The following is a 23933-nucleotide window of genomic DNA, read 5'->3' as shown; positions in this document are numbered from 1 at the left end:
GACGCTGTTCTCCGTGGGCTTCCGGGCGCACGCACTTCTGCCGCCGCCGAGAGGGCGGAATTCCCGGTGTCGCTGCTGTGTCTGTCGGTGTGCCGGGTTCAGCCGCCACCATGGGGATCCTGGAGAAGATCTCCGAGATCGAGAAGGAGATCGCTCGGACGCAGAAGAACAAGGGTGAGGGCCGGCTGGCGGGGCCTTCCTTTCTGCCCGCCTCAGTTTTCCTGTCTGTAAAATGGGGGAACAACTCCAGCGATAGAGCCGATGCGGGCTCGAAGGCAGCAGAGAAGTGCCAGAGACTCGACCAGGTCTCCCAGCGCGACCGAGGCAGGCAGGACCAGGCGGGACCGGGTCCCAGCGCGCTGGTCTGATTGCAGACGATCACTGTGAGATAGGCTCCGTGCCAGACCAGGCGACCAAGTAGAGAAATCGCAGCGCGCAGCCCGCGTCTGACCCAGAGAGAGGCTTGGTCGGGCTTCAAACCCGGGTCTCCTGGCGGCCGGGCCTGGGGAGTCGGTGCTCTCCCCTTTTGTGCTGGAAAGCCCAGGAGGAGACCTTTCGCGGGTACAGCCTCACCCAGCATCTCGGGGCGGAGGCCATCAAGACTCGAGCCTGGTGGACCTGGGTTTGAACTCCAGCGCCACCCGTACCTGCTGTGAAAGCTTGGAAAGTCACTTCGCCTCTTTGAGCCTCAGTGTCCTCATCTGCAAATGGGGATCTTAATCTCCCTCTCATCTTAGCTCACAGCTAAATTAAACTAGGTAGTGTGTGCAAAGTACTAGGCACATGGTAAGCACTCGGTATTTAAAGTAACCCCCCAACATAGCGCACAATAAAGGATCAAATCTGGACTTCAGATTGTAAGGGCTGGAGGAGCTCACAGGGGAGGAGCAGTGGGGGAAAACAAATGACACCCAAGAAGGCTTCCAGGAGGAGGTGGGGCTTGAACTGATTACGGGGAAGGTACTCCCGGTGAGGGTCACTGCTGAGGCAAAAGCCTGGCAGTCCAGGTGAGCATGGCGTGTTCATGGGGCAGTTCTAGATCTAGAACAGTCTAGATCAGAAGGAGGGTCTGGAGTGATGGGGGATGCAATTGGCCAGAGTGAGTGAGGCCCTGTGTCTAAGCAGTCTTGCCATGGGGTTGCAGAGGCAGGAAGTGGGGAATACGAGGTAGCTAGTCTCTGTCTGTCCTTCCCTGGCTCTGTTTCGTTCTGGAGGCTGAGAAGCCGGGAGACTTCATTCATTCATTCGTTACGTAAATCTTCACCAAGCCCTCACTATGTAGTAGGCATGAGCACAGCAGGCACATCCTTGCCCTCCTGCAGCTGACCTTCTAGTGGGTAGTCTGTAAGTGAATAACCAAATCAGAAGGATTGTTTCAGCCAGCAACAAAGGCTGTGAAGACAAACGAGGCTGATAGAGCAAGAGTGTGGGGGGGTGGGAGCTGGGCCTACTAAGGTAAAACGATCACCTCCATGAGGTGGGGACGTTTGAGCTGAGACCAGAATGAGAAGGAACCAGCCATGCAGAGATCTGGGGCAAGACTGTTCCTGGCAGAGGAGCAAACGTTGCTGAGGCAGGAACAGACTCTTCTTGCTCAGGGATCTGAAGGTCTGGGGCTGGAGTGCAGTGATGGGAAAGGAAAGGGCCAATCCTGTAGGGCCTGGTAGGTCATGGGAAAGTGGCAGTTGTGTTCTCAGGCAGCGGGAGCTACTGGAGGGTGTTAAGCAGGGGAGAGACATAGTCCAATTTCTGTTTTATTTTATTTTATTTATTTATTTGAGAGCAAGAGAACACAAGCAGGGGGAGCAGCAGGCAGAGGGAGAGGGAGAGGTAGACGCAGACTCCCCGCTGAGTACAGAGCCCAGTGCGGGGCTCCATCCCAGACCCTGTGATCATGACCTGAGCCGAAGGCCGACGCTTAACTGACTGAGCCACCCAGGCATCCTCTGGTTTCTGTTTTAAAAGTTCCAATTGGCTGGGGCACCTGGGTGGCTCAGTCGTTGAGCGTCTGCCTTCGGCTCGGGGCATGGTCCCAGTGTTCTGGGATGGAGCCCCACGTCAGGCTCCTCCGCTGGAAGCCTGCTTCTTCCTCTCCCACTCCCCCTGCCTGTGTTCCCTCTCTCGCTGGCTATCTGTCTCTGTCAAATAAATAAATAAAATCTTTAAAAAAAAAAAAAAGTTCCAGTTGGCTGCCCTGTGGAGTATCATCTACAAGGATCAAGGAGAGTAGCAGGGAGGCTTTGACAGTGGTGAAGAGGGGGCGTAAAGATGATGTAAGGATTAAGACCCAGTCCTTCCCTTCAGAGGTGCTCAGAATCTTATGAGCTGGGATGACAGGAAGGATCAGATACCTGACGAGTGCTGAACCCATTCTTGACCACCTCTCACTGCCATCAGTTCAATCCTTCACTTGTTAGACATTTCCTGAGTACCTGCCGCATGCCACCAGAAGCTGGGATCCTGCCCCACTTGAGTGAGGAAGTAAAGGAGCGAGATTCAAATAGTGATCAGAGCCATGAAGACCATGAACAGGATCGTCAAGCTAAGCAGGGCCGCAGGAAGGGTGGGTGTTAGTGTGGGTGGGTGATCATAATAATAATCAGCAGTTATTGGGCGCTTACTGTGTGCTAGTCATTATTCTTAATGCTTTCCGTAAGCTTTCTGAAAATCCAGTGGGGTGGTTTCTCCTCTTAACATCCCTGCTTTGCCAATTAAGAAACTGATACACAAGAAGATTAAGTAACTTTTGCAAAGTTCCACGGCCAGGAATGGCAGGGTGGGATTCCAGCCCAGGTCCTTCACCTCTGCGTGACATTTCCCACTGCCCCCTCCGGCTGGGTAGGGGAGACCTCTTTGAAGAGATGACATTTGAGCTGAGCCTCGAATGTTAAGAAGGAGCCAGCCCTGGGAAGATAACGTTGCAATGAAAGGAATAGCAAATGCAAAGGTCCTGGGGCACGAATGATGTCAGCTTGTCCTGAAGAAACAACAAGAAAGCCGCTGTGGCTGGAATGTAGTACATAAAAGAGAGAGTGAAAGGAGATGTTGGAGAAGTAGTGAGGGACCAGGTTACCTAGCCCCAGTCCGCTTTTGTAGCAAAGATTGTGTAACGCCTTTACTATCATGAAATGCAGCTCCCCTTTAATAGTGTGACTTTTGTGCACACAGAATTTGAGACAAATGAGTATAACACCCTAATCATAATACAAAGGAGGAGAAAAAGGAAAGTATAATTAAAATAGTGTTTATTTCAATATGTAAATGTTGGGGCACGGCCAGGATGCAGCGGCGTTACAAGGAAGCCGTGAGATGTTTGCTGCTCTGGGCGGCATCGCAGGGTAGGAGGCAGGCACGAAGCAGCCCAGTGCCCAGTGTGGTGTGTGGCTGACTCAGGCACCCTACAAGAGCGATCACTGGTGGCAGCCTGGGATCCCATGATGCTGAGCATCTCTAGGTGAGGTTTCAAACAACACGAGCTAGAGCCTTTCCTTCACAGGCGCAGAAGTTGCTCTCCTGGAAATTTCAGTGTTATTGACGCTGTGAAACACGCTGTGACGCTGTGTTGCTGCGTGAAACAGAATGAGGCTCCACTTGATGCTAACCCACGTGTTCCCTCTGCAGATGTCTTAGGGCTGTGAAAGTCATAAGGAACGTGGGACAATTGATAGCTGTGCCGGACTGACTCACACTTTGTAGGGCTGCGGGCTTCCCTGGTCCCTGCCTGATGAATGCCAGTGGGGACTTTGCACCGACAACAGAAAACATCCCCCAGAACCCCCCAGGGAGTCGTGCTGCCCGTTGAGAACCACTGACCTGGGGTCGTGTGGTCTCAATTAGGAGGCTAGCTTCTATCCTAAGTGAAGTGAGAGGCTAAGGGGGCATTTTAAGCAGAGGGGTATTTTCTTTCCCAGTCTGATTCTGATGTTTCCAGCCAACGTTTGGTTGTATGTGGGGGCATACCTGACCCACGGGGCTTGGAGACCCTGGATACTTATCTTCCGTCTTGCTTTTTGTCCTTTAGCCACCGAGTATCATCTGGGCCTGCTGAAGGCAAAACTCGCCAAGTATCGGGCCCAGCTTCTGGAACCGTCCAAATCGGCCTCATCCAAAGGAGAGGGTTTCGATGTCATGAAGTCGGGTGACGCCCGCGTGGCGCTGATTGGATTTCCCTCTGTGGGTAAGGTCAGTGATGGTCAGCGTGGGCCTTGGGGAGGAAGCAGGTTGTCTCCCAAACACGACTGTCCAGCGCCTCCTCTCGCCGCCTTTCTGAATTAGCTCCAGGGACCGAGAAGATTCAGTCCCCCAGGACCCGGTCCCATCCCTTTAGCATCCTGCCATGGCAACCCTCGTTGCCTGACTGTGGGAGAAGTATTTCCACTCAGTCTCGGACCCGTCCCTCATGTACAAACGTTTACTGAGTGTGCACCGTGTGTCAGGCTCTGTGCCGGGCGCTGGTGGTACGGTAGGAATAGTGAGGAGGCTGCTCAGATCTAGGCTGAGGGAACCATGACCAGGAGGCTTGGACAGGTGCTGCTGGAGAAGCTTTTAAACCAGTTCGGCTACAACCTGTGTTAAGCCCATTACCCTGGGCCACGCGTGGCGGGGGCGTTGCTAACAGCCGTCACCTCTTGAGTGCTTACTGCTGGCCGAGCAGTGTAGCTGTGCTTTGTGCGGGGTTGGGTGCCTGGGTAATGGGTGCGTGCATCCCAGGAGGTGGGGATGGGTCTGCCGTCCGTCTACACACACAATGAAGATGGGATGAGAGCTACGTCGGCCACTGGCATGTTTACTGCTCCATGGCTGTTTGTCCCATTCATACATTAGAGTTCCCTCATCTCGTAATGGCTGCCTAGAAGCCCGCACTGTGGTCATAGCCTCAGCAGCAGTCTGCTCCTTCCCTCCCGGGCCCATTGCGTCCTGGAGTTGGTGTTTCTGGAAGCCGTATTCCTCCAGGTGAGCCCAGTGGCTCGAGGTTGTGCGTTTTAAAACTGCCCATCAGCACTGCCATTTACCCTCCAAAGAAGCTCTAGCTGACTCCACATGGGGACAGTTGGGAATGTCTCCTAGCATCTGCTCACGGACGCCCACCCGGGATGCTGTGTCAGCACGGGGCTGTGAGCTGTTAGAGGAAGACCAGACTCAGCGTCGAGGTCGGCAGAAGGCTTCCTTCCTGGTGGCTTGTAGGTGTTTCTTACTCTCGGGAAGCAGTCCTACCCCAGTTGGACTTTATGCTCAGTACCCAGCTGGATGCACCGTCCCCATGTCCTCCGTCCGTGTGGGCTCAGGAAACAGTTAGTTTAGTTAGTTAGCCATCCAAGCCAGGTAGGATGAGGAGGGGAAAGTTGCTGGAGGCGAAAGTGACACCACGTACTGGAAAGGAGCCACTGCCCTCCTCCTCTGGGCTGCTGGCCGTTCATCCAGCCGACGTCTTGGCAACGCTCGTCAAACCTGAGTGCCCATTTCACACGCAGCTTCCTGGCCAGTGCTCAGATCCCTGCAGTGATGGGTGCTTATGACCCCTCAGCTTGACAAAAGCTGGACACGAAGCCGCTCAGGGGCCTCCTGCTGCGGCCCCTCAGAAGGAGCTGACGCCCACGCTGCAGAGCCCCTCGGGAGAGGTGGGACTGTCCCCACGTGTGCTCTCTGCTGGCTGAACACCCTCACGGCTTTCAGTCCTGGCAAGGTTTCCAGATCCCTCTCTGTCTTTTTGGCCGTTTCTCATTTTCCCCAGTTGTCTACACTGGAAATTTCCAGACACGCAGAAGAGGTAAAGAACAGGTACAGTGTACCCACTCTCGGAATCCATGGACTTTGCCATATTGGTCCACGTCTTCAGATTTGTGTGTGCGCGCGTGTGTTTGGGGTTTTGTTTTTGTTTTGACTGACCCATTTGAGAATAAATGACAGACATCATGCTTCATGACCTTTCACCCCTAAATATCGAAGCTCGTGTCTCTAAAGAGTAAGGATATTTTCCTACTTAGCCACTAACTATCCCACCAAACAAAATGAACGGTAATTTAGGAATGGTCTAACACCTGGACCGCGTTCTGATTTCAACACTCACCCCCAAATGACCTTTGCAGCTGGTCTGTCCCAACTAAGGTCCATTCTGGGACCTCATGTGGTCCCTGTAGGTGTCGTCCCTCTGCCTGCTCTAATCTAGAACGGTCCCTTTCGTCAAGCCCCTAACTCTAAAGAGACCACCACCGGTCCTACAGAAAGCCCGCACCCACTTCCCTGTGGTGTGCGTTAGCTCGTCCGTCTGTTCGTTGTAGTTCCTGTGAACCCAGAGTCAGGTAGAAACCCGGGACTTGTGGCCAGGTTCCACAAAGGACATGGGGTGGACCTCATTTCGTACCATGCCAAAGAAAAACCCCTGACCGCTGGTTGCATTTCCGGAACCCCTGGCTTAGGGCGAGGGACACCCTGTCTCCCTTCTGCGTAGTGTTAGCCTCCTTCCCAACCCCAGGTAACTGGAGAGTCCCCTGCAAGATGCTGCCACAGTGGCGTGTGGAAGTCCAGCCCTGTCAGCATCCCCTTGGTGACCTCGATGCCAGGGAATTGTCCTTGCCTGGGAGTTTTGTTAGCCACGGTAACACGTCAATTTTTGAGTTCTCCTCCTCCTTCCTCACTCGTTAGCTGATGTTCCTCTGGGGAGTAGCGCCTTCTCTCATCGCTGTCGGCTCTTTGGTTAGCCGGAAAAAGTTCCTGGAAAGGCAGGACAAATGCGTATGGGTTGCCCTTAAATGGTCAGCAAGATGTTGGGGTCAGAGCTGTCCCACAGGGTGACCGGTAACTATTTTTAGGCTTTAATTCTTGGGGCGTTGTTATGGACCCCCCATCAGATTTCACCTTTTCGTGATTTTACGTCCAGCCTGCCAAGGACTTCTTTCCAAGCCCAGGCTGTGCCGTTGAGGGTCTTGCCCTGTGGCCAGATCCCACTGCCCTGCTGGGGATCTGGGCTCTCCAACCATGGGAGGGCCCACACCTCCCCCCTGCAGAGGCCAGACAGGGTCAGAGTGTCCTCCTGTTGGCCTCCAGCAATGGTCAGTCAGTGTCTCGGCAGCCTGCCCGTAGCTGTCTGCCCAACCTGCCCATACCTGTCTGCCCCACCAGGTTTTCTCTTTCCTCAAGTTTCTAAGAGGCCCCCAGGGTGGAGAGCTTCTGGATTTGAAGCCAATGTTTCCTTCAAGGGGTGAGGATGTATGAGTGAGATGTGCCCCCAGCCTTCCTGGTTGCCAGACATGCAGGCTCGTTGTTCCCGGTGCCCCGCTGACTAGGCGGGGGCAGGAGGCCAGGGCTGGGTTTCTCCCCCTCTCTGGTTCTGTGCACTGCTTTGCTGGCCCTCTTGGCCACTGCATCCATTGCTGTGGTCTTGCCACGCTCTGGGCTTGGCACACGTAGTGCTTATCATCTCCTTTCACCCCACGCGGCCCCCCACGGTGGGGACCGAGCAGATGGCCAGCGTGCATGTGAACGGCTCCGAAGCTCGGAGGGGGAAGTTTCTTGCCCGCAGGGGCCAGGTCTCTAACTCCCAGCCAAGCCATGGCTCTGCTCCCACAGTGAACCGTGGCCTGAGCTTTCCCATCCAGATCCTTCCCAGCTCACTCCTTCCTGCCTGGCAGCACCTTCTCCTGCCATCTGGCTCTGTCTCAGACCATGTCTGTCCCCTTGCACATCTCTCCCCTCCCTGGGTGAGCAGCTGCTTTGAGTGCCAGGGGCTGTTGCCTGTTCGAAGTTCTCTGGGGCCCAGGAGGGGCTGGCGGGTCTGGTGGAGCTAGGGAGTGGGCCTAGATTTAGAAACCAGTTCTCTGTGTCCACCTGAGACAGGCCTTGAGACCTCCAAGGAAAGGAGTGGCCCTCTGGTGCCCCACCTGCCCTGGGCGGGGCCAGAGGGGACGTTTCCAGCTGTTTTCTGTCCCCATGCTGAGGCTGAGGAGGGAGTCCCTGCGCCCGGCAGGCTCCCAGCCTGTGGGGATCCTCCCAGGAGGCTGGAACAAGACTCCCTCACTACAATGCTCTCTTTTTTCTCCTAGTCCACCTTCTTGAGTCTAATGACCTCCACGGCCAGCGAAGCTGCGTCCTATGAGTTCACAACCCTGACGTGTATCCCCGGGGTCATCGAAGTAAGTTGGGGTGTGCTGGACTCCAGAAGGGAGAGGGCGCGTGCTCGGGTTTGCGGTGGTGTCGATGGATGTCGCGTGTGTGGGTGTCGTGTGGAGGGGGAAGGCTCTGAACTGAGCTGCTTTGCCTTCAAGCACTGGCACCTCTGAGGATTCTGGCTGCCGAGACCCCAGGGATGCCTGACTGGTTCTGGGAGTCGGGCCGGCCCGTGGCAGCTCTCCTGGCGCCCCGTCGTGCTCCACTGTCCCGCACCACCCCAGCTTGGGTCACTTGTTCCTGGCTGGCTGGATCCCTCCGGCTCCCGTGAAGCTTCAGAGCCTGGGGCAGCCGGGGCCCCGGGGCCTGGAGCCTCCACGGTGTGGGGACGTTTTTGTGGCGTTCTTACCATCAGGGGAGAGTGTGGTGGGATCGCAGCGCCTCGAGAGCCCCTCCCCAGTGGCTCCTCAGCTCGCGGGACAGGGTCTGTGCCGGGCTGGAGCGGTCACAAGGCGAAGGCCTGGCCCCAGAGGCTGACCCCGGGGTTTCCCATAGCCCCTGCAGTGCAGGCCGCTGTAGTGTCCTGGGGTCCGGCAGGCCCTTCCTGCGGGGACTCCTCCCCTGACCTTCTTCTCTTCCCCATCCTAGTATAAAGGAGCCAATATCCAGCTCCTGGACCTTCCTGGGATCATCGAGGGCGCAGCCCAAGGTAGGAGGTGGGGACACGTGGGTGGGAGACCGGGTGGATCTCAGCACCCCAGCCCACCCTCTTCCAGAACGTGTTGGGTATACTGGCCTCGCTGTTAAAATCGGACATGGCTGCAGGGCTTGACGGGTAGGGGAAGGCTCGCAGCCTCTCACATTGCTCTGGCCTCATAAGGTCCTGGCTGGCCCCATCTTAAAGCCGAGGAAACTGAGGCCCCACGAGGTGAAGGGACTTGCCCCAGGTCGCATAGCTCACCTGACAGTTTGAATTCACTCTTCTACTCCACGGGCTCCAGTGCGCCTCTGCAGGGAGCCCCTCAAGGAGCGGACACGAGTCAGCTGGCTAGCTCAGAGCGTGCTCCTTGTCCTGGAGCCCGTCCTTTGTTGTTTCGGTGTTGTGTTCTGAGATGGGAACATGCCCGTGGCTTCCGGTGGCAGGGGGCGGCCCGCAGCCTCACAGACACGGTAACCAGCTGATGCTTCTCCGACACTGGCCAAGCGCCGGGCTGTGAGCTCGCCGTTGTCTCAGTCCTCAGCTGGTCCTGTGATGACTTAGCGAGTGTCACCATTTCCTTTTCATAGCTGGGAGGAACGTCAGAGATGATAGATAAAGGGCCTGCCCTGACGACTCTTGATCCACTGAGGGGCAGAGCTGGGGTCGGCACCCACCTCTCTGCTCCACGGCCCCGGCATGGCCGGGCAGCAGGGCCTCTCCCGGCGGGTCCAGTTGCCATCTCTGCCCGGCGCCCTCCCGCGCCCCTCTGTCCTCATCAGGGCAAAGTGCTGCCTGCTTGGATCGGGGCAGGGAGAATGGCGATGGTCCCCCAGGAACCTGCTGTCCCCGCGAGCATCGTGGGGCCTGGGGGTGGTCTGGCCACGGTGGGGGGACGTGCGCGGGCAGTGTCAGGAGGCAGCTGGCCTGTGAAGATCACCGGGCCCAAGGCCCTCATTCTCCGAAGAGGGAGGCCGGTCATGGCTGAAGCCTGTACTACCTGGATCCTAGTGCTGTGACCTCGGCAGGTTGCCTGGCTTCTCTGCTGGTCTGATAACCACAGGGTCTGATCTTCACGTGCAGTTCCTAAGGCACCTCTTCCTGCGGCATCTCGTGTGACCCTTTTTGCCGCCCTTGCAGTGGGGTGGCTTCTACGGCCCGTGTCCAGAAAGGGCAGCTGTGTTGAAACCCTCATACCACACTAGCTTTGTGATATTGGGCAAGTGATCAAGTATCTCTAAACCAGGTCTCGGTTTTCTTATCTGTGAAATGGGCATGATACTGCTTCCTGTACGGGATCGTTTTGAGGATTAAGCGAGAAAATGTGCCTCTGTCCCTGTGTGACCACATCTCTTCCACGCGTCCAGGGAAAGGCCGGGGCCGACAGGTGATTGCTGTGGCGCGCACGGCTGACGTCGTCATCATGATGTTGGACGCCACCAAGGGAGAAGTGCAGAGGTCCGCAGGGTGGTGCAGGCGGGCGGACTGATAGGTCTGGGGAGGTCCCTGGGTGGAGTCATGGGATGCTGCGGCTCCAGCTGCTGTGCCCCTGAACGCCTGATGGGTGGCCCAGGGGGTGCTGGGGCCTCTCCCACGCGGGAGCAGCGGCAGGCCTGTCCGCAGGCTAAACCCGTGCGGCCAGCCTGCAGCATCCTCTCGGACAGGCCTGCATCTGGCATGGAGACGTCCAGAGGCTAAGGACTGTGCCGTGCCGGCGGGAGCCTCTGGCACCGGCCCCTGGCCAGCACAGGCCGTCCTGGCTCTGGCTCCTGCCTGCCGAGGCTGACGTGCCTCAGTTCCTGCCCGGAACCCACCAGGAGCCCAGCCCCAAGCAACAGAAGCCTTATTCATGCCCTGACCTGCTGCCTAAGGGGCACACTGGGCCTCCCTCTGCGTGCCAGTCGCAGACCCAGCCCGTCTCCTGTCCGACTGGGCAGAAGGTCCAGAGGCTCCCCCTCAGCAGCTTTGGGCTGTTGGGGAGGAACGTTCTGGGTTCTTAGTGGTGGGGAGGAGGGCATTGGTCTCCCTCCGGGTGGGCAGGGGCTTCCTGTGTACCATGGAAGCCATCAGCCTGCCTCTGGGCACCTGTGAAGGCTCGTGGGGGCTCTACCCAGGTCTCTGCTGGAGAAGGAACTGGAATCAGTGGGTATCCGCCTCAACAAGCACAAGCCCAACATCTACTTCAAGGTGAGGCCCCTCTCACCGGTGGGCCAGGCCTGGGCAGGTTCGGGATGATTGCGGCTGGCCCTTTGCGAGCAGCTGTCCCTTCCTCTCTTCTCCTCCAGCCCAAGAAAGGGGGTGGCATCTCCTTCAACTCAACAGTCACGCTGACCCAGTGCTCAGAAAAGCTGGTGCAGCTGATCCTGCACGAGTACAGTATCCTTTCCAAAAGCGGCAGGGGAGGGGCAACGTGAGACGGGGGCCTTGTGGCCCAGGATGCTCACAGACCACACCCCAAGCCACCCCGGATCCATCCGAGCAGCCCCCAGGAAGGCTGCAGCCCGGCGACATGGAGTGCTTGCTGTCCCCTTCGGCCCTGTGCTCACCAGGCTGCAGGCTGGCTGGGCCACAGCCGTGTACTCAGCTGTAGCTTCCTGAGTCCCTGCCAGGTTCTAGGCACTGGTGGCCGGTCACATCTGGAAGGAAGATGACATGGTGAGGGACGGCCCCCGAGGACAGGGTTCCTGGCCTGGGGAAGCCTCAGGGAGAACCAAGGGCTTGGCTGTTTACCACTGAAGTAATGTTGGGGGGCTAGGTGAGTCTCTGGAGGACCCTGGAGGACAGGGCAGAGCCCCAGAGGCAGAGGAGCTCAGATGTGAAGAACTCACCACGGTGGACAGGCTGTCTGCAAGGTGGTGAGGTGCCTGTCACTGCAGGTATGCAAGCAGAGGCAGGGTGGCCTCCAGAGGAGAGCTTTGCATGGGGGAGGGTGGGTTAGGCCAGTGCTTGCAGACAGCGCTCTTGGCACTGAAGCCTGGGTGGGGTTCCACTGAGGACTCTCGCAAGTACTTTTTTCTTCTTGCCTAACAGTGAAGATTGAAGCCACTGATTGACTTTGCATATTCTGCTTCCTTTTGAAAAAAAAAAAAAAAAAATGAGGGCATTGCCCAAACTTTACCGACCAAAGCAGATGACCTCCGAGGTCCCTCTCAGCACTGTGTTTCTTGGCTGGCCTTTCGGGCCCCTCCGCTGCGGGGACACGAGGGCCTGCTGGTGCACAGGTGGCCCTTAATCCGAGCCCCTCAGAGATCTTCAACGCGGAGGTGCTCTTCCGAGAAGACTGCTCCCCGGACGAGTTCATCGATGTGATCGTGGGCAACCGGGTGTACATGCCCTGCTTGTATGTAAGTGGCGCCGGCCCCCGGGGTGCGCGTGCGGGAGCAGAGCTCACCCAGGACTGACCCGGACGCAAGGCAGGCTTCCCAGAGGAGCAGGAAGAGCCTGGAGCTGCTCCACCCTCGCCTCCCCTGTCCCCTGGGGGCTGCAAGAGGCTTGCAGACCTGTCCAGCTTGACACCGGGGCTCTAGTCCAGCCTTCCTTCCTAGGGGTGCACAGCGGCCCCAGGCCCCTGCAGCCTTTCCCCATCCTTGAGACAGCAGGGAAGGGAGGATCCTGGCACTGGCCTCCTGCCCTGTTTTGTTGTTTTCCTTCCCCAACACCTACCTCTCCCGTCTCAATCCCAGGTTTATAACAAAATCGACCAGATCTCAATGGAAGAAGTGGATCGCCTGGCCCGGAAGCCCAACAGTGTGGTCATCAGGTGAGGCCCCGGCACCCGGCTGTCCTTGTGAATGTGAGCTCATCAGGCCTCCCGGCCACCTTGGCCAGGCAAGCCCCCCAGGCACGCCTGGGGCAGAGGAGACCATCTCAGTAAGGGCTTTGACTGTGGCCTGGTCGTACCCAGGATCGGCCTGGACAGAGTGGGTGATGTGGCGTGGGCTCTGGTTAAGAAAAAAGAAGGTAAATAGTACCATGAACGGAGATGGTCAAGACTCAGTAAGAGGCTTCAGAGCCTAGTAGTTAACGGCAGGCCTCAAAAAGGCCAAGAGTGTGAGCCAGCTGTTCCTGATCCTTCCGGAAGATGTGGCTTCTACTGCAGGGGGTGAGGGAAAAGGAAACACGGAAGTCCTCAGGTGGGTGGGGCCATCCTGGCCCCGCCCCCGGCCCCTCCTGGAGGGGTGGGTCCTGGGGGAGCTGCGTGCCCTCTGCCAGAGGGCTGCTTGTTCGCTCCTCACCGTCGCTGCCCATTCCTCCTTTGGAGCAGCGTGACTGGGGGGCTCCGCTCTGCTGGCTGCCCCGCTCAAGCAAGGCACTCTAGCCTCCCAGTGGGGCGGGGCTTCCAGGCAGTGGGACGCTGAGTGACTGAGTGGGATGACTGGTACAAATGATGGGTAAGGGTCCTGGACCATCTCCCGGGCATCGCCAGCTATCGGCAAGAACAGCAGAGAGCGGGCATCCTTCCCAAAGGACAGCCTCAGTTCCTCTCCTGCTGCTGCGTTCCAGGCTCCCTTCAGGGGCTGCCCGAGGACAGGCCGGGCCTCAGGGCGTACGGTCACCTCCACACCACCCCTTCACCTGCTGTGCTCACAACATGTCAGCGGAGGTCAGGGTACCTGCTCCAGGTCATGCCTCTGAACACGATCAAGCCAGGGGCCGCCCAGTCACTGAAATCCTCACCGGCTGCCCTGTGCCCATCGGTCTCCCAGCAGCCGTCAGGTGGAGAGCCCCCCTCCAAGCACTGTGCGTCCCTTAGCGATGCCATGTGCTCTCCCAGGAGAGACAGCTGAGCTCTACTGGGTGTGACCGTGGCTGTGACCAGAAGCGCTGGCCGCTGAAGTGTCAAGCTGCCACCAGGTCTGTGGGCTTGGTTCCCCACGGGTGCCAGATGGGCCGCAATGGCCTCGGTGCCCAGACCAGCTACATGGAGGTCACCCTCTGGAAGAGTGAGAGAGCGGGAAGCCCTGGCCTCCAAGCCCACGGGGGCCACTCTGACCGGCCGCCTTCCTCCCTGGCAGCTGCGGCATGAAGCTGAACCTGGACTACTTGCTTGAGATGCTTTGGGAGTACCTGGCCCTGACCTGCATCTATACCAAGAAGAGAGGACGTGAGTTCGGCGGCGTGTGGCCCAAGAAATGTGCTGAGTCACCCTCCTTATAGGGCTGCCAGGCTCTGCCTGGGGCACCCAGAGGGCACAGTGCCCCTGGCTCAACTTGTCCTGTGCAGATCATACCTTTTCTCCCATCCCAGAGCTGGCATGTTCTCTGCCCCAGGCTGCTGGAGGCCTCGGCTGAGCCTTTACAGTAAAGAAGGCCACTTTCTGGGGCTGCTGGTCTTGAGGATGCCCGGGGGCAGGGCCGGGGGGAGGGGGGGAAGCTATGGAGGGAGGGGCAGTGGGCTAGAGGCCGGCCTGTGGTTCCCAACAGGCTACAGTGATCGCCCCCCTCCCGGCCTCCCCTAGCAGGAGCACGCCCCCTGGGTCAGGACTAGAGGCACAGGAACACAGAGGAGCCTTCACCATGTCCCCCTCCCCCCCATGGCACGCCTCTCACACCCTGTGACCTTGCAGCTGAGTTCTGGCAGTTTGCGTGGCCTTGACCTTGTCAGCAAGGGAGGAGCTGCCGTTGCCCCTGACTGGTCGCCAGCAGCTGTCACGTCTTGCCAGTGCTGTCCAGGTGCTCCCCGTGGCTGGACTTAGGGCTCTCATGGCAGATGGGGTTACAGGCCGCCTGAGTCCCGGACGTGGATTTTTGTTGATTTCCTTTGCTAAAGTCAGGGTTGCAGAACACCGCACAAGGATCCGTAGGGAGGGTGTGCCCGATGGCGAGGGGAAGGTTCGGCCAAGGCTGGGGGCTGGGAGGGCCTCTGTCCCCTGATGGAAGGCGACCACAGAGCAGCTTGGGGCCGTAGCTGTGGTTGCCTCCCTGTCGCCCCACCTGCAATCTCTACCTTTACAGAGAGGCCAGACTTCACAGATGCCATCATCCTCCGGAAAGGGGCCTCCGTGGAGCACGTGGTGAGTTGCCCAGATGTGTCCAGATGGCGGGTCAGGGAGGTCTCCGTGCCAGCTGCGGGGTTTTGCCGAAGGTTCTCCCAGCCCTCGGCTGGCTTGGCTGACAGCAGCTGCGGTAGCAGAGTGGCTGGGGGCAGGCTCCGGAGTTAGACCCGGGGTCACCTCCCTTCCCAGCTGCGTAGCGAGCCTCCAGGCCTCCCCCAGAGGCAGGGATGGTACTGCCCAACCCAGTGGTGGCTGGGCCATGCCGTTGCATGAAGTCCCGCACGTGAAGCACTCGGCCTGCTGCCTGGCGCCGGGAAGGTCCTGGAAGCAGTGGTCATCCCCATCCTGTCACACCCCCTGCTGCAGGCTCCTCAGAGCCACAGCTGTTCCTGTCCTCCGCCTGGGAGAGCTACTGCCCTGGGGCATTTCCGTATTGTGAACTCCACGTTGTGTTTCCCCAGTGCCGGCCTAGGGCTCAGAGTTGCCGCCTCCATGCCCTTGGCCCCTCCTGGCTTCCTATCCCCCCAGTCAGCCCCCCACAGCCCTCCCTGCTCCCACAACCCCCCCTCCAGCCCCGGATGGCTCTGAATGTTCTTCGCACTCGACATTTACTGAGCACCGACAGTAAACAAAGCAGCCCCAGTTCCAGCCCGAACGGGGTCCTTTGGGGGCAAGAGATGCCAAATACCCAATGCCAGAGCTAAGAAGTCACACCTAAGGGGGGGGGGGTACAACACAGTAAGGGAATGGGGAGTGACCCTGAGCCTACACAGAGAGGCCAGATGGTCTCTGGGGAGTGAATGTGATTGGGCCTGTAGACCAAGGAGGACCTGACCATGAAGAGTTAGGGGTGATGGAAGCCCTCCCAGGCCGGGGAGTAAGGTATGCAAAGGTCCTGAGGCAGGGGGGCCCTGGGCTGAGCCTGTAGGCTCAGGGAGAGGAGGGTGCGTTCCACGTCTGGGGTTTTGTTGCAGGCCCAAAGGTCATCTGTCCCTGAATGCGACCCTGCACAATCTTTCACGAAGGCATATGGGCCCTGTGGGAGCAGGTGATGGCCCAAGAGCCTGCAACAATGTGCCAGGTCACACAGGCATCTTAAGGTTTTGGTTTTGGGGGTTTTGTTTTCCATCTAGCTCATTTCTTCTCAGGATCTGTGTGGCGGACAGGCGGTGGGCTGGCCTGCAGGCTGGGCTCCTGCGTGCGTGCGTGCGTTCAGCAAGCCCGGCCTGAGGCCCCTGCCAGCTAGGGGCCTGGACACAAATGGGCGGGCTCGGCGTTGAAGGCTAGTGTGCCCGGCAGAGGCCACATCCCTCAGATGACTCACAAGGAGCTCCGTGCGGGAGTCCCCGTCCCTACAAGCCTGTTTCAGAACCGGTGGCTGAGGTGTGGCCTGGGGACCCAGCAGCTGTTGGTACAGCCCTCTGTGGGGCTACCCTGCCCCCCCTGTGGGTACTTTGCGCCATCCACTCAGGCCCTGGCACCTTGCCCAAGAGGATATAGGATTTCAGCCACTCCCAGGAAGAAAAGCGGAAGATAGAAGGACAAGGGCTTTCTAGGCAGGCGGGATAGCAGGTACAAAGGCCCAGAGGCAGGAGTGAATGTGGGGAATGCTGGCTGTTGGCCATCAGCTGCACGGAGGGCCAGAGGCAGGAGGTGCTAGACCCAGGGGTGAGAAGCGCCCAGTGGGGTGGGGAGGGGCTTTGAGGGCCTGGTTTCAGAGCCTGGACTCTGTCCCCGAGAAGCTTGCTCTTCCGTGGTCACCTCTGCCCTGCTCGCCCTCCCCACGGGTGCCTCCCTCCTGGGGCACCCAGCTGTCCCAGGTGCTGCAGGGTATACGAGAAGGCCTGCCTAGATGCTGGTGGCAGGGACCCAAAATAGAGGAACCACATAGACCTTGGAACCAGACAGACACAGGGTCATACCCCAGTTCCCCTGTACTGTGTCAGCCTCCCTGTGCCTCAGTTTCCTCTTCTGGGCGTAACTGACCCAGCCCCAGGGCCTTTGTAATGCACCCAGCCTAGGCCCCGGTACGTATTCAGTGAGAGCTGACATAGGCCTTGCCTCCGGAAGGGTCATAGGCCATAAGGCCCCAAGGCAGCGAGGACTTTGCAGGGCTCTCAGCAGGGACAGTGGGCAGGGAGGAGCACGAGTGTCCCCATTGTCAAACAGTATGATCTCTCCCCTGGTAGAAAAGATGGCCTGGGATGACCTTCCATTGTCCCCCATCGCTAGAGACAAGTACAGAGAAAGGCAGAGGGGGGCGGGAGCAGGTGGGCCTGTATTTGCTCAGGAAGTGTTCTTACAGGCTCGGCGTCCGCACGGGAGCGGGGCCAGGGCGTCGGGGCTCCGACCAGGACCTGTAAGGCTTGCGGGCACATAGAGGAGAGGCAATACCACACGACCTTCCCTCCGGCCCCCGATCCCAGGGGAAGAGCTGGCTGCCCCTCCAAGGTCCCCTGCTTCTAGCTCCCTTTAAGAGCGCTGGCATTTCTGAGGTGGGGGTGGGTGAGGTCCCAGCTGTCGCCAGGGGACGGGGACCAGGTGGGGTAACTCCAGGCTGAGGTGGGGTGTCCTGAAAACCACCCCCGCCCATCTGAAGGAGCATCTGTCAGGGTTGTCACTCAGGCAAGGCCGGCGGAAGGCTCCTGGCAGCCAGATCCAGACCTTTAGAAGGGCACCACAACCTTTGGGCCAGCCTGGAAGTGGGAGCATCAGAACAGCCATGAACACAAGACTGCCTGGATCAAGCCGCTGGTGTTCACAAGGCCACTGCTCTCTGACCACCTGCCTGGGGAACTACCACTTCCTGGCCCGTGCCTGGGGCTTGGGTGTGTGGCCACGCTCGGTGGGCGCCGTTATAGACTCCTCTCACTGTCTGTCTCTCCCGTCCTCCAGTGCCACCGCATCCATCGGTCACTCGCCAGCCAGTTCAAGTACGCGCTGGTGTGGGTGAGTCTCTGGGCCGGAGACGGGTGGGGGTCATGCCCAGCATCACCCCTGGGTCGGGCAGGAGCACAGCGTTCATGCTGCTCTGTGTGTCCCAGTTTGGGCGTGCGTGCCCACCCATGCTGGCCTCTCCTGTGTTGGGACCTAGGGATGGTCAGACCCCTGGGGACATTGTCCTGTCTGAGGGCGGTTTGGCAGTGCTGGGGCCCCCACATTAGACTCTGGCATTCACATCCCCCGCAGAATATCTACACCCACACGCACCTTCCTCTTGTAATAGCTATACCAGGCTTGGCCCTGCTCAGGACAGAGGCTGACGTGGCCCCATTGTCTGTCCCCCGCCAGGGCACCAGCACCAAGTACAGCCCGCAGCGGGTGGGCCTGACCCACACCATGGAGCACGAGGACGTCATCCAGATTGTCAAGAAGTAGTGCCCCCTCCTGGGCCCCCTGCCTGCCCAGCCTCTCTCCCCGGGGAGTCAGAGCCAGCCGGATGCACCAAAGCCCAAACAGGAAATACATACAAATACATACACCCCAGGAAGGGGTCTCTCAAGTCTCTGCTGTTTCTGGAAGTTTCTTCAGTAGGCAGATGATGAAGAGTGTATTGGGGTAGAGGGACACGGTCGGGGAACTTGGGCTGGTCTGGTGGCATTTCCCATGAGACTGTCCCCTTGGGTGGGGGTTCTGTGTTTGGAACCCTGGGCCTGCGCCCTACCCTTGGCCCTCTCAGGCCCCGAGGGACTAAGTTGCCCACCTCCCCTGCAGCCAGGGCCTCATGCAGACGGCTAGCTCAGTGCTGGGGCTCAGAGCCGAGCCTGCCTGGGCCTCTGGAAGCTGTAGTTTCTGTTGGGGTACCTTGGACCTTCAGCTCCTGCCGGCCTCTCTGGCGCTTGGGGAGGGGTCTCCCAGGACAAACCCTCTGCCCTGCCCCAGGGCTGCTCCATGGTGGCTTTAAGCCCCAGCTTGTGCCCTCGTCAGCCCGAGGAGTCCTGATGTACTGCCCTCCCAGGGCAGCCCCTGCCCAGCACAGACCCCACAACCCAGAGCCTGCACGGATATCTGGAGTGGAGGCTTTGGTGCTGGGTTTCTGTGCTTTTTCTCCAAGCCGCTGGTCTTGGCTCTCCTTTCTGCAATAAAGAGTGGAAACAATCCCTGTTCAGACTGAGGACAGTTCTGTCAGTTTGCCGAACTCTTGCCAGGCGGGGTCAGGACCAGCCATGAGCCTGGTGAGAGGTTGGGTGGAGCCGGGGCTGTGGGAGAGCAGGCCCAGGTCTCGGGTGCAAAGGAGAGTGTGGGGGACCTACAGGGTGGTCTGTGCCCTGGAGGGTTGGCTGGGGGCTGGGGACCCCAGATGTGGCACCTCTTGACGCCAGGCCTGGCTGACAAGGGGGCAGAATTCTCGGTAGGCCCTTGTGGCTTTCAGGGTGGCAGGGAGGCTCCCTTGTGAGAGCAGGGTGGCCGTGTCTCTCCTCTGTGACCTCAGCAGACAGGGGTGGACCGGCCTCGGTGTGTGCCTAGGAGTAGCAGCGGGTGGTCCCTGAGCCCCTACCGCATGCCAGGGTCAGTGTGGCCACCTCAGCAGCCTGTTCTCCAGGGGCAGCAGCTTGCCCGGGGTGTACACAGCTTCTAAGTGCAGAGCCGGGATTTGAACACCGGCTAGGGCTGCTGAGCCACAGGGGAGGCTTCCTGAAAGAGGTTTTGTGGGGCTCCCAGGCACTGGGCTGGCAGGAGATGGCGAGGGCTCCCCCGGAGGTCTTCAGGTCCAGCTGGGGTGTGGAGCGGGCCCACTGCCCCGCTTGCCAGGCTGTTCCTGGTTCCTCTGTCAGCTGCTCGGGCTCCTTTCCTGAGACAAAACAAGAATAATAGACATCATTAAATATACATGGGACCCCAGGCGGTTGGCGTGGTGGGCCGGGCCTCCTTCCCCGCAACACTGAGCTGCTCTGCTGGGCTGGCCATGCTGCTGGGACCAGCCACAGGACCCCCATTAGGCGGCATGCAGGCAGGGAGCAGGCCACGGGACCCAGGTAAGAAGACCCCAGCCCTGGGCCCTTGGGGTCTGCCACAAGTGCCTCTCCCCAGGTTGCAGGGAGGGGAAGAAAGGAGAGGGCAGTGGCAGCGCTGGGCCTGCCCCTAACTCACGGTGAGGCGCTCCCCTGGGCCTCAGTTTCTTCATCCATAAAATGGGCATGAGGCCCACATGGTTCCCCTCTCAGTGATGGTCAGATGCCAAGACAGGTAAGTGCTCCGTGGCTGACCTCAGTCCTTCTCCCCACGGCCGCAAGGCCTGGCCATGAGGTCCCAAGTAAGGGTTCCTGCCTGGGTGATGGTCACTGCTACTTCTTGGAGGGAGGAAAGGGCTCCATGTTGACAGAGCATCAGATCCGGGCCTATTCTGCCCGCCAAGCCAGCCAGGGAAGGGTGGGAGGGGAGGCCAGAGGTCTTCAGGCAGTGTGGGCTCGGGGCCGGCACTGTCAGAGTCTCCAGCCACTGGGCATGGACGGGCTGCTTCCTTGGCCAGGTCTGTGTGTCCATAGATGAGGGCAACCTGCTCCTCTGTGTTAAATGTTTGGTTTTCTGGGTGGGTGGCTGGCATGGTTATACCGTCTGGGCCAGCGTGAGAGTCGAAGGAACCGTATGCTGTGTGCACCCAGGTCGGTGCGAACTGGCAGCTTGCAGGGCCTTGTGCTGGAGGAGGTGTCCTTAGGGCTGGAGAAGGTCCCCCTAAGAGCCCCCCCGAGGTCCCTGCCACCCCACCAGGGTGAGTGCCAAGCGTTGGGCCCCGCTACGATGGCCACCCTGTTCCCACCCCTCACCCTCCCTGGGCTGCCTTCTGTGCCGGGAGGCTCTGGCCAGCCTGATCCGAAGCCCCTTCCTGCTCAGACAGCCTGTTTTCACGAAGGTCAGTGACACTCAGGCCGGTCCACAGACCACAGGGCTGCATTCCCAGAGGGCCCAGCCTGCAGCTTTACAAGGCTCAGCGGCAAAGGAGCCCAGGGCATGAATATTCATCCACATCTGTGTGTCCGTCTCCCTGTCCCTCCTCTTCAGCGTAGATTCCATGCTTCCTCATTTCAGAAACTGCCTTTGGCAAGCTCATCTGTCCTCAAGATCCCCTCTGGCCTGGCCCCTGGCGGGGCTGGGGGGCTTGTACCACCCATTGCGGAGGGTCTCCCCACAGCAAGGCCTGCCTCAGGTGCTCCCCTCAGCAGCTCTTCGAACCACCTGTGCTCCCCTTGAGCCCCAGCCAGGAAACTCCTCGTCTTCTCCAAACGCTCCATCCTCATCCACACCCACTTCTCCACGATGGAGGGGCCGAGTCCAGGCCACGTCATCTGGGCCTTCACACTGCGTGGATGACAACCTCCCTCTGTTTCCCTCCATCTCTCTCTCTCTCTTGGGTCTATGCCATTGATCTGCCAACTAATCTGTATAAGTTTGCTCGTGCCGCCATAACGCAGTACCACAGACTGGAGGTCCTAGACAGTAGACATTGGTTTCCTCACTCTTCTGGAGGCCGGAAGTCTGAGATCAAAATGGCGGCAGGGTTGGTTTCTCCTGAGGCGTCTCTCCTCGGCTCACAGGCCCACCGCACCCTCACACGGCCTTATGTCCTTACGCCTCGTCCACTGAAAAAATTGTGAGCCCCTGGCCATGTCATTCCCTGTGGCCACCTGCTTTTTGTGCCTCAGCTCCTCCAAGCACCCGTCCCCCGTGTCAATCTCCTCACCCACCAGCGCTCCCCAGCATGCTGTCCAAACAGCTCCTGCCCCGGCCCGTTGCCACACATTTCTAGACAGCGACCATTTCTAACCACGTTACCGGGCCCAGCAAGCTTGGCACAGTCCGTAAGGGCTGGAGTGGGAGGCCCCCAACTTCTTGTGCTGTCCTCCTCCACAGGCTCACCCCCACCCCTGCCTCTGTTTCATCTGACCCGTGGATCTGCATTTCCCTGACTCCTCATCAGGACACCCACGGTCCCCTCAACGCTCCCTGTTCTACAACAACCCCCCCCCTTTGCCACACGGTGGCCCAAGAGCTTTTCCCACACCACTTTCCAAGAAGCGATGTGAGGCAGTGGCCGAGAGCATGGACACTTGGGAGCCAGACTATCCGAGCTCGAATCCGGTTTCAGGCTGTGTGGCCTTGGGCCACTCGCTAGACCTCTCTGGGCCTGTCTCCCCACCTGTAAAGTGGGAAGAGTAGTACCTACTTCCTGAGGTTGTCGTGAGGGTTGAATGAATGCTGTGTGGCCAGGCAGCTCTCCCTTCCTCGCTGGGGGTTCTCTGCTGAGTGACGGAACCTCTCTAATTCGGGACCTTCAGCTATGGGATGGGAAGAGTAGTTCCCACCTTACACATCATGCGAATCTAGTGAGATATTAGAGCAAAGCACTCAGGACCAAGCCCGGCACACAGTAAGACCTGTCAGTGTTGGTTATTTTTGTTATTTTCAAAATGCCTATGTGGTCTTAGCACTCCTGACAGCCTAAAACCCTTCCAAGGTTCCCCGCTACTTCGGGGGTAGAGACCGATGTCCCAGCCCAGCCTGCAGGTGTCCTGGGGCAGGTCGCTCCTGCCATCCTGGCGGCTTCTCATTCCACATGCTCTGCATCCCTTCACCCTTCGCCCCTCTCACCACTTGGCCTTTGCACATGCTGTTCCACCTGCCGGGAATACTGTCCCCTCTTTTATTTGGTTAGCTCCCTCTTACCCTTCAGATCTTGGCTCAGGGGCACCTTCCCGGTCTTCCAATGCACTGTTCGCCCACCTGGGTTGTGGTGAGTCTGACCTTCAGAGCCCTCCTCATCATGGCTAGCAGTGTCCCCCTTGGGGTGGCTCTTTGCTCCAAGTCTATGTCCCTGTGACCCTGGGAGTTCCACGAACAGACTGTGGTTGGTCCCACTCAACTCTGGGAGCCCCTAGCACCCAAGGCAGTGGCTGGCACAGAGTATTGAGGAATGAGTGGGTGGGTGAGAAACTTGAGCCCTGATAGCCCCTCTGTGCCTACTGCGGAGGCTGGGGACACAGAGGGCGGTGGGACCCACACCCACCCGAGAAAGGGTAGCCCTGGTTGACTGGGGACACTCTCCCCATAGCCTGGGGCAAGCCTGGGCCCCAGAGACCAGAAAGGACCGTGGGAGCAGCCCTGCTGCCCGCAGTCACCCAGACCACCTGTGCAGAGCAGACAGGACACCATAATAATGGCGGTTTGCTCCAGGCTAGGCGCTGGGCCAGGCTCTCGCATTCAATGCTTGCTCCAGCCCTGCACGTGGAAGGTGCAATTAGCACCCACACTTACAGATGAGGAGACCTAGGTGCAGAGGCTGCGTGACTTGCTGTGGTCGGATCCAGGACAGGAACGGGACCTGACCCGGGGCTCTGAGCCACCCCACTTCACATCCCCTGGGCTCCTCGGGGCACCTTGGGCCCTCCAGCAGCAGCAGCAGGGTTCACCTCTCTGAACATCAGTCTCTTCATCTGAACCAAGGACCCCCCACATAGGGCAGAGAAAGGATGTGGCTCTGGGACATGTCCTTGAGCCGAAACCTACCCTGCCCGCTCTCCCTGGCCTCCGTTTCCTCAAATGTCACATGGAGCTGGGCAACAGGATTGAATCTTGTGGTCTCAGGCCGACATTCTTCCCAAGAGCTCCTCTAATGGGGTGTCTCCTCGCACGGTTCCCCATCTCTTTTTTCCATTTTCACTTTTTCTCTTTTCAAATATTTTTTTTATTCATTTGAATCAGAAATGCCCTCACATGGTTCAGAAATTGAACTGATACAGAAAGGTTTACAGCCAGATAACCATTTTCATCCATTTCTTGAATAAACTTTCTCAGTATTGCTACATGAAAATAAAAGCAAATAACAATTTATATTCTTTCTCCCCGCCACCCACCCCGACACACACACTTGCCACAAGAAGGAACGTCTAGGTATGTACCGTACACAGCACTGTTCTGCACTCTGCTCCGATCCTCCCTCTTCTTTTTGGTAACAGCTTTGAGATGTAATTCACACGCCACGTGACTCACCTACTCAAAGCGTGTATGATGCAGTGGGTCTGGCATGTTCACGGGCGTGCACACCCTGTGACCACTGCCCTCCTGGCTTCCTTGAATCTCTCCTGTCAGGCTGGGACCGCCCTCACCCCCACCGCTCCGCTGGGACCGCCCTTATGGTAGCCG

General features: G+C 58.8%; 1 protein-coding gene across 3 annotated transcripts; it reads left to right on the top strand.

The window, feature by feature from the left end:
- On the top strand, positions 1-18893 carry DRG2 (developmentally regulated GTP binding protein 2). Of its 3 annotated transcripts, none has more exons than XR_006776274.2 (13): positions 1-174; positions 4022-4182; positions 8040-8129; positions 8752-8812; positions 10168-10258; positions 10915-10987; positions 11086-11176; positions 12047-12144; positions 12484-12560; positions 13816-13904; positions 14367-14472; positions 14755-14813; positions 17691-17744. XR_006776274.2 is itself a non-coding variant. In XM_045778176.2 (13 exons), the coding sequence occupies exons 1-13, from the start codon at positions 111-113 to the stop codon at positions 18171-18173; spliced, it is 1095 nt and encodes a 364-aa protein (XP_045634132.1). In that variant the 5' UTR covers positions 3-110; the 3' UTR covers positions 18174-18893. The 3 variants fall into 3 exon arrangements, 2 of the variants coding, with proteins under 2 accessions (XP_045634133.1, XP_045634132.1); XM_045778176.2 differs by lacking the exon at positions 14367-14472 and adding an exon at positions 18087-18893 and having other exon boundaries at positions 3-174; XM_045778177.2 differs by lacking the exons at positions 14755-14813; positions 17691-17744 and having other exon boundaries at positions 14259-14376.
- The last annotated feature ends 5040 nt before the right edge of the window (positions 18894-23933 follow it).

This window comes from Ursus americanus, chromosome 14 (genome assembly GCF_024610735.1).
Source record: "Ursus americanus isolate L20-20 chromosome 14, mUrsAme1.1.p, whole genome shotgun sequence".
NCBI lineage: Eukaryota > Metazoa > Chordata > Mammalia > Carnivora > Ursidae > Ursus > Ursus americanus.
Note: the sequence above shows the minus strand (reverse complement) of the source record. Positions and strands in the feature narration are given on the sequence as shown.